The sequence below is a fragment of the Lampris incognitus genome, chromosome 9 (genome assembly GCF_029633865.1).
Source record: "Lampris incognitus isolate fLamInc1 chromosome 9, fLamInc1.hap2, whole genome shotgun sequence".
Classification (NCBI taxonomy): Eukaryota; Metazoa; Chordata; class Actinopteri; order Lampriformes; family Lampridae; genus Lampris; species Lampris incognitus.
In genome coordinates, this window is record NC_079219.1 from 21,512,491 (window position 1) to 21,525,219 (window position 12,729).

General features: G+C 41.9%; 1 protein-coding gene across 2 annotated transcripts in view; it reads left to right on the forward strand.

Moving 5' to 3' along the window:
* LOC130117579 (atrial natriuretic peptide receptor 1-like) overlaps positions 1-12,729 on the forward strand; it is a 145,266-nt gene that overhangs the window by 51,274 nt on the left and 81,263 nt on the right. For both annotated transcript variants that reach the window (XR_008810695.1, XM_056285696.1), the window contains exon 4: positions 4,047-4,160. Coding sequence is in view for 1 of the 2 variants with exons in the window: in XM_056285696.1 (XP_056141671.1) it covers positions 4,047-4,160 (114 nt within the window). In the remaining variant the exon portion in view is untranslated. The remainder of the gene's footprint in view (positions 1-4,046; positions 4,161-12,729) is intronic.

Genomic DNA, 12,729 nt, shown 5'->3' on the forward strand with positions numbered 1-12,729 from the left:
ACCTGCAGTCAGTTTAGACTGAAGATGTCGCATAGTTGAGTGATGAAACATATCTGTCAATAAACTTTGTATCCAGATGAACTGATTCGACGTTCTTTGATATTTATAAGCAATAAAGGATAACATTGAATTATTGGCCAGCCCTAGGTTCCAGTGTGGAGAGGTGCCCGTCATATTGTCAATCTAGGTTACCCAGTACCTTCTTTTTGCTATCATAATTAGTTTTACTTTTGCCCTGTGCGTCATTTTGCAAGTGTTGCTGCTTACTTCATGTTAGAGCCAAAACAAACAATCAGAGATGGGATTTTTTAATGCATGCTCAATAATCCAGGTAAGAAAATCAAAGAAAGTTGAATCAGTTCATCTGGATACAACGTTTATTGATGGATATGTTTCACCACTCATCTAAGTGACCTCTTCAGTCTAAACTGACTGCAGGTATCCTCACCCTTATAAACAATACAGTTGCATAATGACCGAAACCAATGATCATTTTCATATGCAAATATGGGCGTGACCATTAACTAGAGTTACAATAACCATGTGTACTATTCACAGAGGATTTGGAAATGTTTGCAATCACAGCATTGTAAAATGGTGACAGGTGTACTCTTAGCTCCCCCACGGTTCAGGGATGGTCGTTCCCTCGTCACATAGATGGCCTCCTTTACTCCCCATTCAAACCAGCTTTCCTCCCTATCAAGGATGTGCACATCCTCATCCCTGAAAGAGTGGCCACTGGCCTGTAGATGGGTGTACAGTGCTGTGATTGCAAACATTCCCAAATCCTCTGTGAATAGTACACATGGCCATTGTAACTCTAATTAATGGTCACGCCCATATTTGCATATGAAACTGATCGTGGATTTTGGTCGTTTTCCAACTGTATTGTTTATAAGGGTGGGGATACCTGCAGTCAGTTTAGACCGAAAAGGTCACTTAGATGAGTGATGAAACATATCTGTCAATAAACGTTGCATCCTGATGAACTGATTCAACTTTCTTTGAATCAGGTATGCTGTTGGTGGAGAGGATCAGGGAGTGGAAATGGAATTTTCCAAGTCAGCCTTAATTGTCTGTAGTTTAGGTTGATTTTTAAATGCCAATCAGTGGAGTTATTGTAGCGTGTGATGGTCCAAGACATTTTTCTCAACTTTCCCAATCCAGTCTGAAGCATCAGGATTATTTGTATGCCTTGCACATTATGTGAATGTCAACTGGCACCAGCAACAACCAATGACAGGTGAACATGAGAAGGAACGAAAAGGAAAAGCAGAAAGTGTTGGGAGAAAAACACATTTTCTTTGTATGCATTTCTTTTTCACACATTGTCATTTTCTATTGCCAGATTGGGGTGGTGTCGTTTGTTGTTTGAACCCGGGTGGTTCATGGTCTCTGCTTTCACCTGTGTGTGAGTTTCTATGATGCACATCTGTAAACACCTGGCGTTCAGCGTGTGATTACCAGTATTTTTACAGTTGTTCAGTTTGCCTCCTGCCTCAGCCTCAGATGTCATTCTGTGGACAGAGACCGAAAAGAGGCTCAGTTTTCCCACAATCCTGTAGTTGTCTCATGTCATCTCATCTCTGCTATATTCAACATCCTCTATCAAATTTACACACACACACACACACTTACAAAACCTCACACATGCACTCACACATGCACTAATCGTAATAATGAGTTTCTCTCCAGGTCCCTGTGTTTCTGTGTGTTAAGAGCCTCCAGGTGAATGCAATTACTTCTTTTCTCTCTTCTTCCCCCTCCTCTCCATTTTTCTCTAACTAGCTCTTTATGTCTCCCTCTTTCCCTCCCCCCCCCTCTTTCTCTGTTTCTCTCTCTATTTTAACATCCCTTTGACTCTATTTTTCTTTTTCTCTCGCTCTCTCTGTAGATATCCCTTTTTTCTGTCTCTCTGTCTTCCTGTCTCTTTGACTTGATGTCTGTCTTTCTTGCAAAGTGCTTCCATTAGCTCCGGGGAGAGTTACAGGCCATAGGCGAGAGAGGATAAGCGAAAGATGAGAGACAGTGACGGAGAAGTGGGTTTCTCAGTGTTTCAGTCAACACACATACACGCCGACACATGTGAGCGTTGCATCTCCATCGCTGATAAAGACAGAAGAAAGAAGTGATGGATTGGTGGATATGGGTGAAGACAGTGTCTGTCATCTGTCTCTCCTCTCACTCTTCTCTACACCCATACTGATGGGAGAAAAACTATTTAAACAACTCATTTAGCCAATTTATCAGTTTGGACTCACTCTGGCACATTCATTGTAATGTTTATTAATATGGACTGTCCCTTATAAATAAATTTAAGATGTAAAAACAAAATGTCTCGAGAGCTCTGGAGATTGAACACGAAGGCCCATGACCAATAAGAGGGCCAGCGATATAGAAAAACAAAACAAACTGTGATTTTACTGGGGAGACAGTGGTTTTGCCGGGCAGCTCCCGGGTGTGAGTGTGTGGAGTGGAGTGAATGTGAAGCAGGGTGGTGCTCAGTCAAGCTTCCCTTGATAAATAAAGGATAGAGGAGTGGAAGGACTGTCAGAGGATGAGTAGAGCTGGGAGGCTGTGGATGAGCGGTTTAAGGAATAAAGATAACAGAATAAAGAAAGTCAAATAACATCTGCCTGTTTAGAGAACCAACAAGATTCAACTGGTTTCTCACAGAAGATGTCCTGCCTGACTTTGGCTTTACTGTAAACTGGATTTCAAACACTGTGTTGAAAGATTTAGCATAAAAAATGTGATTAAATACAACAGAATGCAGAGAAATGGAAAAAGTGGTGTGTGTGTGTGTGTGTGTGTGTGTGTGTGTGTGTGTGTGTGTGTGTGTGTGTGTCCGTGCGCATTAGCATATGTCCATGTGACCATGCTGGACCAAGGAGAGCGTATGTGTTGTGTTACTGAGGGAGGCAGACAGATGGAGGTTAATTGGCGATGAAACATCCAATAATTGTTGCCCAGTAAAGTCTGGTCAGCTCTTTTTTTCCAGCTTGTGGTCTGATATGTTAATTTTTCATTGCATGAGGTGTATCGTGCAATGAGTAGCGACGCAATAACAATCGAAAATGAAACTGATAATGACAAGCAAACAACAGAATGAGCACCACTAGTTTTAACACGCCAACCACAAAATGTCGAGGTTGCATCGGATGTGGACGTGACGGAGTACAAGAGATTGGGAGCCTCGAGGTTCATTTCCATCAACTAATGCATATAACCAATACTGTTTTTTACAGCAGGACTTGCCGTCCACTAACGGTCGACACGTGTCTCAAACGTTTGGACCTTCTTTCTCTGCGGTGTGAAGTTACTTCTTCTAAAGGAAAACATGGGAAGCAGCTTTTTTTTTTTTTTTTTAAGAACGAGTGTATCTATCCTTATTTGCGGCCTTGAGAAAAAGTCTGAGTTAGAATTTGTTTTGTTGTCAAGTTAGTTTTTGCACAACCTGGAGTTTGACTCACTGCATTTCTCTTTGTAACCCTTTAGATGTAACGCTATCCATCCATCCATTATCCAAGTCGCTTATCCTACTTAGGGTCGCGGGATGCTGGAGCCTATCCCGGGATGCTGGACTCTATCCCAGCAGTCATTGGGCAACAGCGGGGTGTAGATGTAGCGCTAAATTTGACAAATGGAATCGAAAGGGAAAATTACCAAGTGACACAAAAAAACAATAGCATGAAAAGTAGAGGAAAATATCTCGCTAGTGTTTTATGAATAGTGAGATGTTGGATCACTAAGTTTAAAAAAGTAGTGCACATAAATGACAGACAAAATACAACAAATTCTGCTGTTACACATGGGAGGAATATGACAAATTTGTAGTTGCAAGGAAATATAAAATAGTGGGTCCCCTATAAAGCAACTTTTGTTTGTTTGTTTGTTTTCTACAAGTGCAGCCATTAAAGCTCAGTCCTCAGGTCCTTGTCTGTCCTTCATGCCCTGAGACACCCCCTTTGTTGCAATGTTGGAGAGGTATGTTTTAATAATAAAAAAAACAAAACAATTGTTCCTTTCATACTTGCTGTTGGCAGAGTGTGAAGATCCTGACATACAGAGAGCCTCAAAATCCAGAGTACAGAGAGTTTGTCAGCCGCCTGAAGACTGACGCCAGGAAGCTGTTCAATTACACCATGGAAGACTCACTGGTAAGACCTGGCTCTGTGTGTGTGTGTGTGTGTGTGTGTGTGTGTGTGTGTGTGTGTGTGTGTGTGTGTGTGTGTGTGTGTGTGTGTGAGTGTGTGTGTGTGTGACCATGTGTTTATGTGCCTGCATGTGCTACCAAATAGGAGAGATCCGTCATTAACAGGATTTAAAAACAGCAATTCAAAGATTTATGTAGAAAAGCAGAGAGTCATGGGACATCGGGGTGTGTGCTGTTCGCTGGAACATTTTGCTCCACATCCGCGTGCCCAGCGGCTCCTATGAGACCAGAAGTGGTTCCCTTGAAGATGCAGGATTATATGCCGCACAGCTTTACGGCGGGCGAGCGGCATCCAAATGTATTTTCAGGAACGAGGAAAACGTGGAAATTATCACACACATTGTGTCCGACCAACACACGGGACACACGTATACGGGAAAACAGTGCACACACCATGCGTGATGTTCCCATCAGGGGGACTGTCGACGGCGTCGGCGTTTTGATCTGCCAAGAATCTTTGACTGTTTTCACAAAAAGGAAGAAAAGAGATATTGCGCTCGTGTTGTAGTTTCCTCTTAAGATTGATTTTCAGATTACATTGATAATTTTTAAAGTTTTACATGGTTTGGTGTCAGGTTATATTAAAGACTTTCTTCCTCCGTGCCCTACTGATTCTACCTTAGTTTAGACTTAAAGCTAACGCAGGTTATGACTTTACTGTCAAGGCCCCGAGCTGTATGTCCGCCTGTAGATCTAACTCTGTTTTTGAGAGACCGTGTCTTCGGTTTGAACGACCGTTTTTAAGAGTAATTTTCTGTATTTTCATTCAGTCTTTGTTCTGTGATTTGCTATACTGCTGTTGTGAATTCTCACTTAAGTTTCACGTACTTGTCCTTGTAACCCAGTAATACTCAACCCTGGAAAGCTACATGTATATAGGATTTCTTCCCCCCACGCCATCAACGCCACCAGCAATTTTCACGAACCAGCAACCCTTCAACCAGACAGTGAAATCATAGACAACCATTTGGTGAAATCAGCTGGTGTAGTGTTAGGTTGGTTTGAAAACCTGCATACACACGGTCCTCCATGGTATCATCATTGAAGCCATTGCTTTGAAAAGTGCTATACAAATAAAGGTGTTGGCATCAGGTCTGTGTATCTTCACACACACATGTGACACCATCGAAAGCTTCTATACTGTCCAGTCACAGGTCCTACTCCAATTATCAGCCATCACCACACATTAGGACCTCCTGCCAGTTGTCTGGTAAAAATATCCAAGTGTGAGTGAGTCTGGGGATTTATCCTACCCTGATAATGGAGTGGCTGAGGATGCCATTTTTTTTGTAGGCCAACCTGAAAGTTAGCTCCAGCTTAGGTTCCTAGGGCTCTGCCTCTATTGGAAAAAATGAATGGGGTTTTAAAATAGAGGCTTTAGCAACTGGCATGTTAAAATCAGCTAAGTACACCTATCTCCCTAGGCTCTGGGGAAGATGGGGCTTTTTGATGCTAATTGTCTGGATGATTGATCCAATTCAATTTGCAGGAGCGAGATAATGTAGTTATCTTAGCGAGCTGATCTTATCCTGGTGTTTTGTCCTCCATAAAGGATCGACATGGCTGCTGGAGAGGCACAGCTGCAGCCACCACACATATATGGAGACTGACACAGGCACAGGGATAGACACACGCGCACACACACACACACACACACACACACACACACACACACACACACACACACACACACACACACACACACACACACACGCCACAAAATCTTGGGCAACCAGACGTCCCCATTTTACAGGACAGGTGTTGGACTGTGTGCATTGTCCCAGGAAATGTCCAGTGGGACTTTTATCAAACTATCATGAATGGAAATTCATAGTCCATAAGTTTTTTTTTCCTTGTTCAAAAGGATTTTTAAAATATGATGAACGCTGCTGTGATCGTCTCTCAAATGACTTTGTCAACCTTAACGTGCAACTCTCTAACGTTACAAGGTCACCATAGCCAATGTTAGTAATGGGGTTTATCAAAAAATGTAAAAAGTGATTTTATCTAACCTTTTACCTGAGGATGAAACTTCTGAGATATGGTCAGTGATGATGACACACACACACACACACACACACACACACACACATATTGGAATGATAAATAACATACAGCGGTAACGATGGTAGAAGTCATAGCATGAAGAATCTTTTTAGGTGATGTTTTATGTCCAAGACTTTGGAGAAAGCCTCTCAGATAGTTCACCTGTTGTTAGCTGGTATATAAAAGACATAACATCCTTAAAAGTACTGCAGTAGTTCTGCAGTACCTTCATGTCTGTTCCTTATGCCCAAGCAATGTCACCATGGGAACCACATTTGTAGTAAAGAGCCTCAGTGGTACTATTGCTCTGTACTGCCACGATCAAAAGAAATTATTATTATTATTACTACTACTACTACTTATGTTATAGATAATCTAATTAAGGCACATGATTATCTTCGTCACGAGAATGCAATATTAATTTTGTTGGCGTGCTTGACAGGAATTTTTCTGTGAATGCGTGTCAAACCGTTCGACGTGCTTTGTTACATGTACTGTAGACACAGACCTTTAAAGATCACTGTGTCCAGATTTGATGTAAATGGTTTATGTGTGTTGTCTGTGTAAACCTCGACATCTGTCAAGAGAATGTGTATGAAAACCTGGCATGAGGGAGCCTTGGGGAACTCAGATCTTATTGATTTCTACACTATGTATTTCTTATTTTTTCTTTCTAGCCTGTGTGTGTGTGTGTGTGTGTGTGTGTGTGTGTGTGTGTGTGTGTGTGTGTGTGTGAGTCATAGGTTGTATGTGTGCATTAATGTGTATGTGTCAAAATTAATGACTGTTCGTGTGTCAATGTATGTGTTTGTGTGCGTGCATGCGTGCGTGCGTGCGTGCGTGTGTGTGTGTGTATGTGTGTGTGTATGTGTGTGTGTGTTAGTCAGCAGAAGACATCTGAGAGCAGATAATGTGATAAACAGATGGTGCAGCCAGACCCATCAACCTGGCTTGACAGCCATTGGACACACGCACACGCACACGCGCACACACACACACGCACGCACACACACACACACACACACACACACACACACACACACACACACACACACACACACACACACAGTTAAGCTGCCAAGTATCCCCAATCCACAAAAGCAAAGTGCCCCCTGTGTGTCACTCAGTCGACTCGACTTCTGTAACAGTGTCTTTGCAAGTCGTTCTAAAAAATCGATCAAACAGCTGCAGCTGATTCAGAATGCTGCTGCTCGAGTCCTTACTAAGACCAAGACAGTGGATCACATCCCTCCAGTCCTGAGGTCACTACACTGGCTTCCTGTCCATCAAAGAATTGATTCTAAAACTCTGCTCTTGGTTTATAAAGCACTGAATGGTTTAGGGCCAAAATACATTTCTGTCCTACCGCTACACTATGAGCCACCCAGACCACTCAGATCGTCTGGGACAGGTCTGCTTTCTGTCGCCAGTCAAAACTAAATAAGAAGAGGCAGCTTTCAGTGTTTATGCACCACATATCTGGATCAAACTCCCTGAAAACTGCAGGTCTGCTGCAGCTCTCGCCAGGCTGAAGACTTTCCTCTTTGCCGCTGCCTTTCATTAAATAAAGCTTGACGCTTTTGATTTTCATCTTACACTGCACTATAACTTTTGCCCTCTTTTTATTGGTTTTAATTTTTTTTTTTGCCTTATGTTGCTTCTCTTGATGTTTTTTGTGTTTTGTGTGGAGCACTGTGAATTGCCTTGTTGCGGAGATGTGCTATGTTGATAAATGTGCCGTGCCTTGGCCAGGGGCGCAGACGGGAGTGTTGGCCCTAACATGCATGTCTTTTGATGTCTTTTTAGCTAGTATGCAACAAATAGCTGGAATAAACTTCCAGAAGATTTGAGACATGCTCCAACACTGACTACTTTTAAATCCATATTAAAAACGTTTATGTTATCCTTTGAAAGTAATTCCTTTCTTGGGCACAAAGAAAAGCCTCTCTTCAATCACAAAGAACCCCATAATTTTGAACACCTTCGGGGCATGGCAGGAATCCCACACAATTTTGGGAATAGATATCTCATTACTAAGAAAGACCCCTTTATTGGATAACCCCAGCATTCAAAATCTTATAGCTGATGAGAAATGGGTCAATAATGGGATCAGAACTGTTGGAGACTTGTATATTGGCAATATACTGTCTGCATTTCAACAATTAGCTTCCAAATTTAATTTGCCAACACACAATCTCTTTAAATGCCTTCAAATCAGACACTGGGTCCAAGATAATTTTGTAGATTTCCCATTTATTCCAAATGAATCACCCCAGAGGATCATTTGCTTAACATACCAGTCTCATCCGCTAGGGGGCTGATATCCTCAATATAGTACGTCATTCTAAATAGAAATCTACCAATCTATGATAGGTTGTCTAATAAACGCAAATGGGAAACAGACCTAGAATGCAACTACGGTAACCTTGATTGGCAAAATATTTTGGAAAGATCTCAGACAGTACTAGTCTCTACAGAACATAGGCAAATGCAATTTAGTATTTTTCACAGAACATACACTATATGTACAGAAGTATTGGGACACACCTCTTAATCATTGAATTCAGGCGTTTCATTCAGACCCATTGCCACAGGTGTATAAAATCCAGCAGCTAGCCATGCAGGCTGCATTTACAAACATTTGTGAAAGAATGGGTCGTTCTGAAGAGCTCAGTGAATTCAGGCATGGTACTGTCATAGGATGCCACCTTTGCAATAAGTCAGTTCGTGAAATTTCGTCCCTGCTGGATATTCCACGGTCAGCTGTAAGTGGTATTATTGAAAAGTGGAAGCGTTTAGGAACAACAGCAACTCAGCCACCAAGTGGCAGACCACGTAAAGTCACACAGCGGGGTCAACGAGTGATGAGGCTTATAGTGCGTAAAAGTCGCCAACGCTCTGTTCACTCAATAACTGCAGAGTTCCAAACTTCCTCTGGCATTAACATCAGCACAAAAACGGTGTGCCGGTAGCTTCATGGAATGGGTTTCCATGGCCGAGCAGCTGCATGCAAGCCTTGCATCACCAAGCACAATGCCAAGCGTCGGATGGAGTGGTGTAAAGCACGCTGCCACTGGACTCTGGAGCAGTGGAAACGTGTTCTGTGGAGTGACGAATCACCCTTCTCTGTCTGGCAGTCTGATGGATGAGTCTGGGTTTGGCCGCTGCCAGGAGAACGTTACCTGCCAAACTGCATTGTACCAACCGTAACGTTTGGTGGAAGAGGGATAATGGTATGGGGTTGTTTTTCAGGGGTTGGGCTAGGCCCTTTAGTTCCTGTGAAGGGAAATCTTAATGCTTCAACATACCAAGGCATTTTGGACAATTCTATGCTTCCAACTTTGTGGGAACAGTTTGGGGAGGGCCCTATTCTGTTCCAGCATGACTGTGCCCCAGTGCACAAAGCAAGGTCCATTAAGACATGGTTTGGAGGGTTTGGTGTGGAAGAACTTGGCTAGGCCCACACAGAGCCCTGACCTCAACCCCATGAAACACCTTTGGGATGAACTAGAATGGAGATTGTGAGCCAGGTCTTCTCGTCCAAAATCAGTGCCTTATCTCACCATGCTCTTCTGGATGAATGGGCAAAAATACCCCCAGACACACTCCAAAATGTTATGGAAAACCTTCCTAGAAGAGTGGAAGCTGTTACAGTTGCAAAGGGGGGGACCAACTCCATATTAATGCCTATGGATTTAGAATGGGATGTCATGAAAGCGCCTGTAGGTGTAATGGCCAGGTGTCCCAATACTTTTGTACATATAGTGTATCTCACCCCACACCGGCTACACAGGGTTGATGGGAATATATCTGCCATCTGCCAGAGGTGTAAGATAACTGAAGGCAATCTGCTCCATATGCTCTGGAGTTGCCCATACCTGGAAAAGTTTTGCAAGTTCATTATAACCGCTGTTTCAGATATCATAGAGTATGAAATACCACCCAATAACCAGGATTTGGTTATTGGGTGATGTTGATATGCTAATAGTAAATCACCATAAGAAGTATTTCGTATTATTTGCTAGCACAACGGGGGAAAAAATTGTCCTTATAAATTGGAAATCAGAAAACTCACTATCACAAAAGCACTGGCTGAATGAACTTTCATCATATCGCACTCCAGAGAAGATTCTGTACAATGTCAGGAGAAAACCTGCAATATTTGATAATATCTGGGGCTCCTTCTTGGACTCTCTCCCTTCATTAAATCCACTCAGTTGATTCACTTAGTAGAACTGCTGTTGTATTTTTTTTTCCTTAACATATCTTTAAAGGACTCGAAGTTGTGAATGGTGTTGAGTATTGTACCATTCTTGGGATGGGGTGGGTAGGAGGGTGTGTTTATTTTGTTTTGTTTTGTTCTTTCAATTTTTTCTGTATTTTTCTTTTTTTTCTCTATTTTCTGTTGTATTTTGTACTTAAAACAAAAATGACAATGTACTTGTTTGGTGCATTGTCAATAAATAAATCTTTAAAAAAACTTTTATTTTAACAGTCGCTTTCTGCTGAACTGCTAACCTTGCACTTTGACTTTTGCAAAGTTGTAAACCTTGTATTACATTTTGATTTATTCTTTTATTCTTTAATTTAAATGTCTTTCATGAATTAGTTGTTAAATCCTTTTTACTGTATATTGTTTTTTTTATGTGAAGCACATTGAGTCGGCCTTGCGTATAAAGTGTGGTATATAAATAAAGTTGCCTTGCCTTGACTTCCCAATTCAGCAAGCGTCACTGAAGACAAAAGTAACTGAACATAGTTTTTCATATTAAGCTCAATAACTAGATTTCACGACACACTCTACATGCAAATCTACTACTACTACTACTACTGCTACTTTCAGCTGCTCCTGTTAGGCGTCGCCACAGTGGATCATAGGTTTCCATTTCTTCCTGTCCTTTGCATCTTCCTCTGTCACACCAGCTACCTGCATGTCCTCTTTCATCACATCCATAAACCTCCTCTTTGGCCTTCTTCTTTTCCTGTTCCCTGGCAGTTCCATATTCAGCATCCTTCTTCATTATTTCCTATGAAAATCTTAGCATCTTCAACTCTGCCACCTCCAGCTCCGCCTCTGGTCTTTTCGTCAATGCCACTGTCTCCAAACCATATAACATAGCTGATCTCACAACAGTCTTGTAAACCGTCCCTTTCACTCATGGTAGTACACTTTTGTCGCAAGTCTCTCCTGACACTCTTCTCCATCCACTCCACCCTGCCTGCATTCTCTTCTTCTCCTCTCTTCTGCACCCCCTGTTACTTTGGACAGTTGACCCCCAAGTATTTAAACTCATACACCTTCGTCACCTCTACTCCTTGCATCCTTACCATTCCACTGTCCTCCCTCTCATTCACACATACATATGTATTTTGTCTTGATCCTACTGACTTTCATTCCTCTTCTCTCCAGTGCATACCTCCACCTCTCCATGCTTTCCTCAACCTGCACCCTACTCTCGCTACAGATCACAGTGTCATCCGCAAACATCATAGTCCACGAAGACTCCTGCCTGATCTTATCCGTCAACCTGTCCATCACCATTCCAAACAAGAAAGGCCTCAGAGTAAACACTAGTAAACACTCTACATGCAAGTAATGCATGAATTCTAAATAGATTTCCATTACCAAGTTTAGACCTGTTTGTAAGTAGTGGGTGAGCTGAGAGTTAGCACACATGTTGTTGCCACAGCTCTGGACTTTAACAAAAATTCCAATTCTAAATGTCTTGATGTATGCTCAATAATCCAGGTAAGAAAATCAAAGAAGGTTGAATCAGTTCATCTGGATACAAAGTTTATTGACAGATACATTTCATCACTCAACTTAGTGACAGATGTCATGTAATGACAGTATTCTGAGTATTTCTGTTTTGTCTTTGTTCAATTGTTAAACGTTCTCTGACATTCATACATTAATATTGTCAATGCACTGAGTTAGGGAATGTATGGGCTCTAGGTCATCAGGAGATAGGGATATGTGAATCATCTGCATAATTATGGTAATTTATTTTGTGTTTCTGTATAGCATGTGCGAATGGGAGCATATAGAGTTTAAATAGTAATGGTCCAAGAATCGAACCTTGGTGTACCCCACACATAATACCCACTTCGTCCAAAGCAAAGCCTCCAATGGACACAAAAAGCTGCCTGTCCTGTAGGTAGGTTCTGAACCAGTTCAGAACCGGGCCAGATAGGCCAACCCATTTTTCTAATCTCTCGTAAAATATAATGGTCAACAGTGTCGAAGGCGGCGCTGAGATCCAGGAGCACAAGAACAGATAATTTATTAGACAGAGTCTGTGTTCATATGCAGATCAGTCACAACTTTGATACGTGCTGTTTCTGTGCTATGGTGAGATTGAAAACCTGATTGACGAATGACTAAAAGGTTGTTTGATGTTAAATAGTTTTGAAGCTGGGAGTAATCTTTTTTTCAAGTATTTTGCTGAGGAATGGTAAATTGGAGA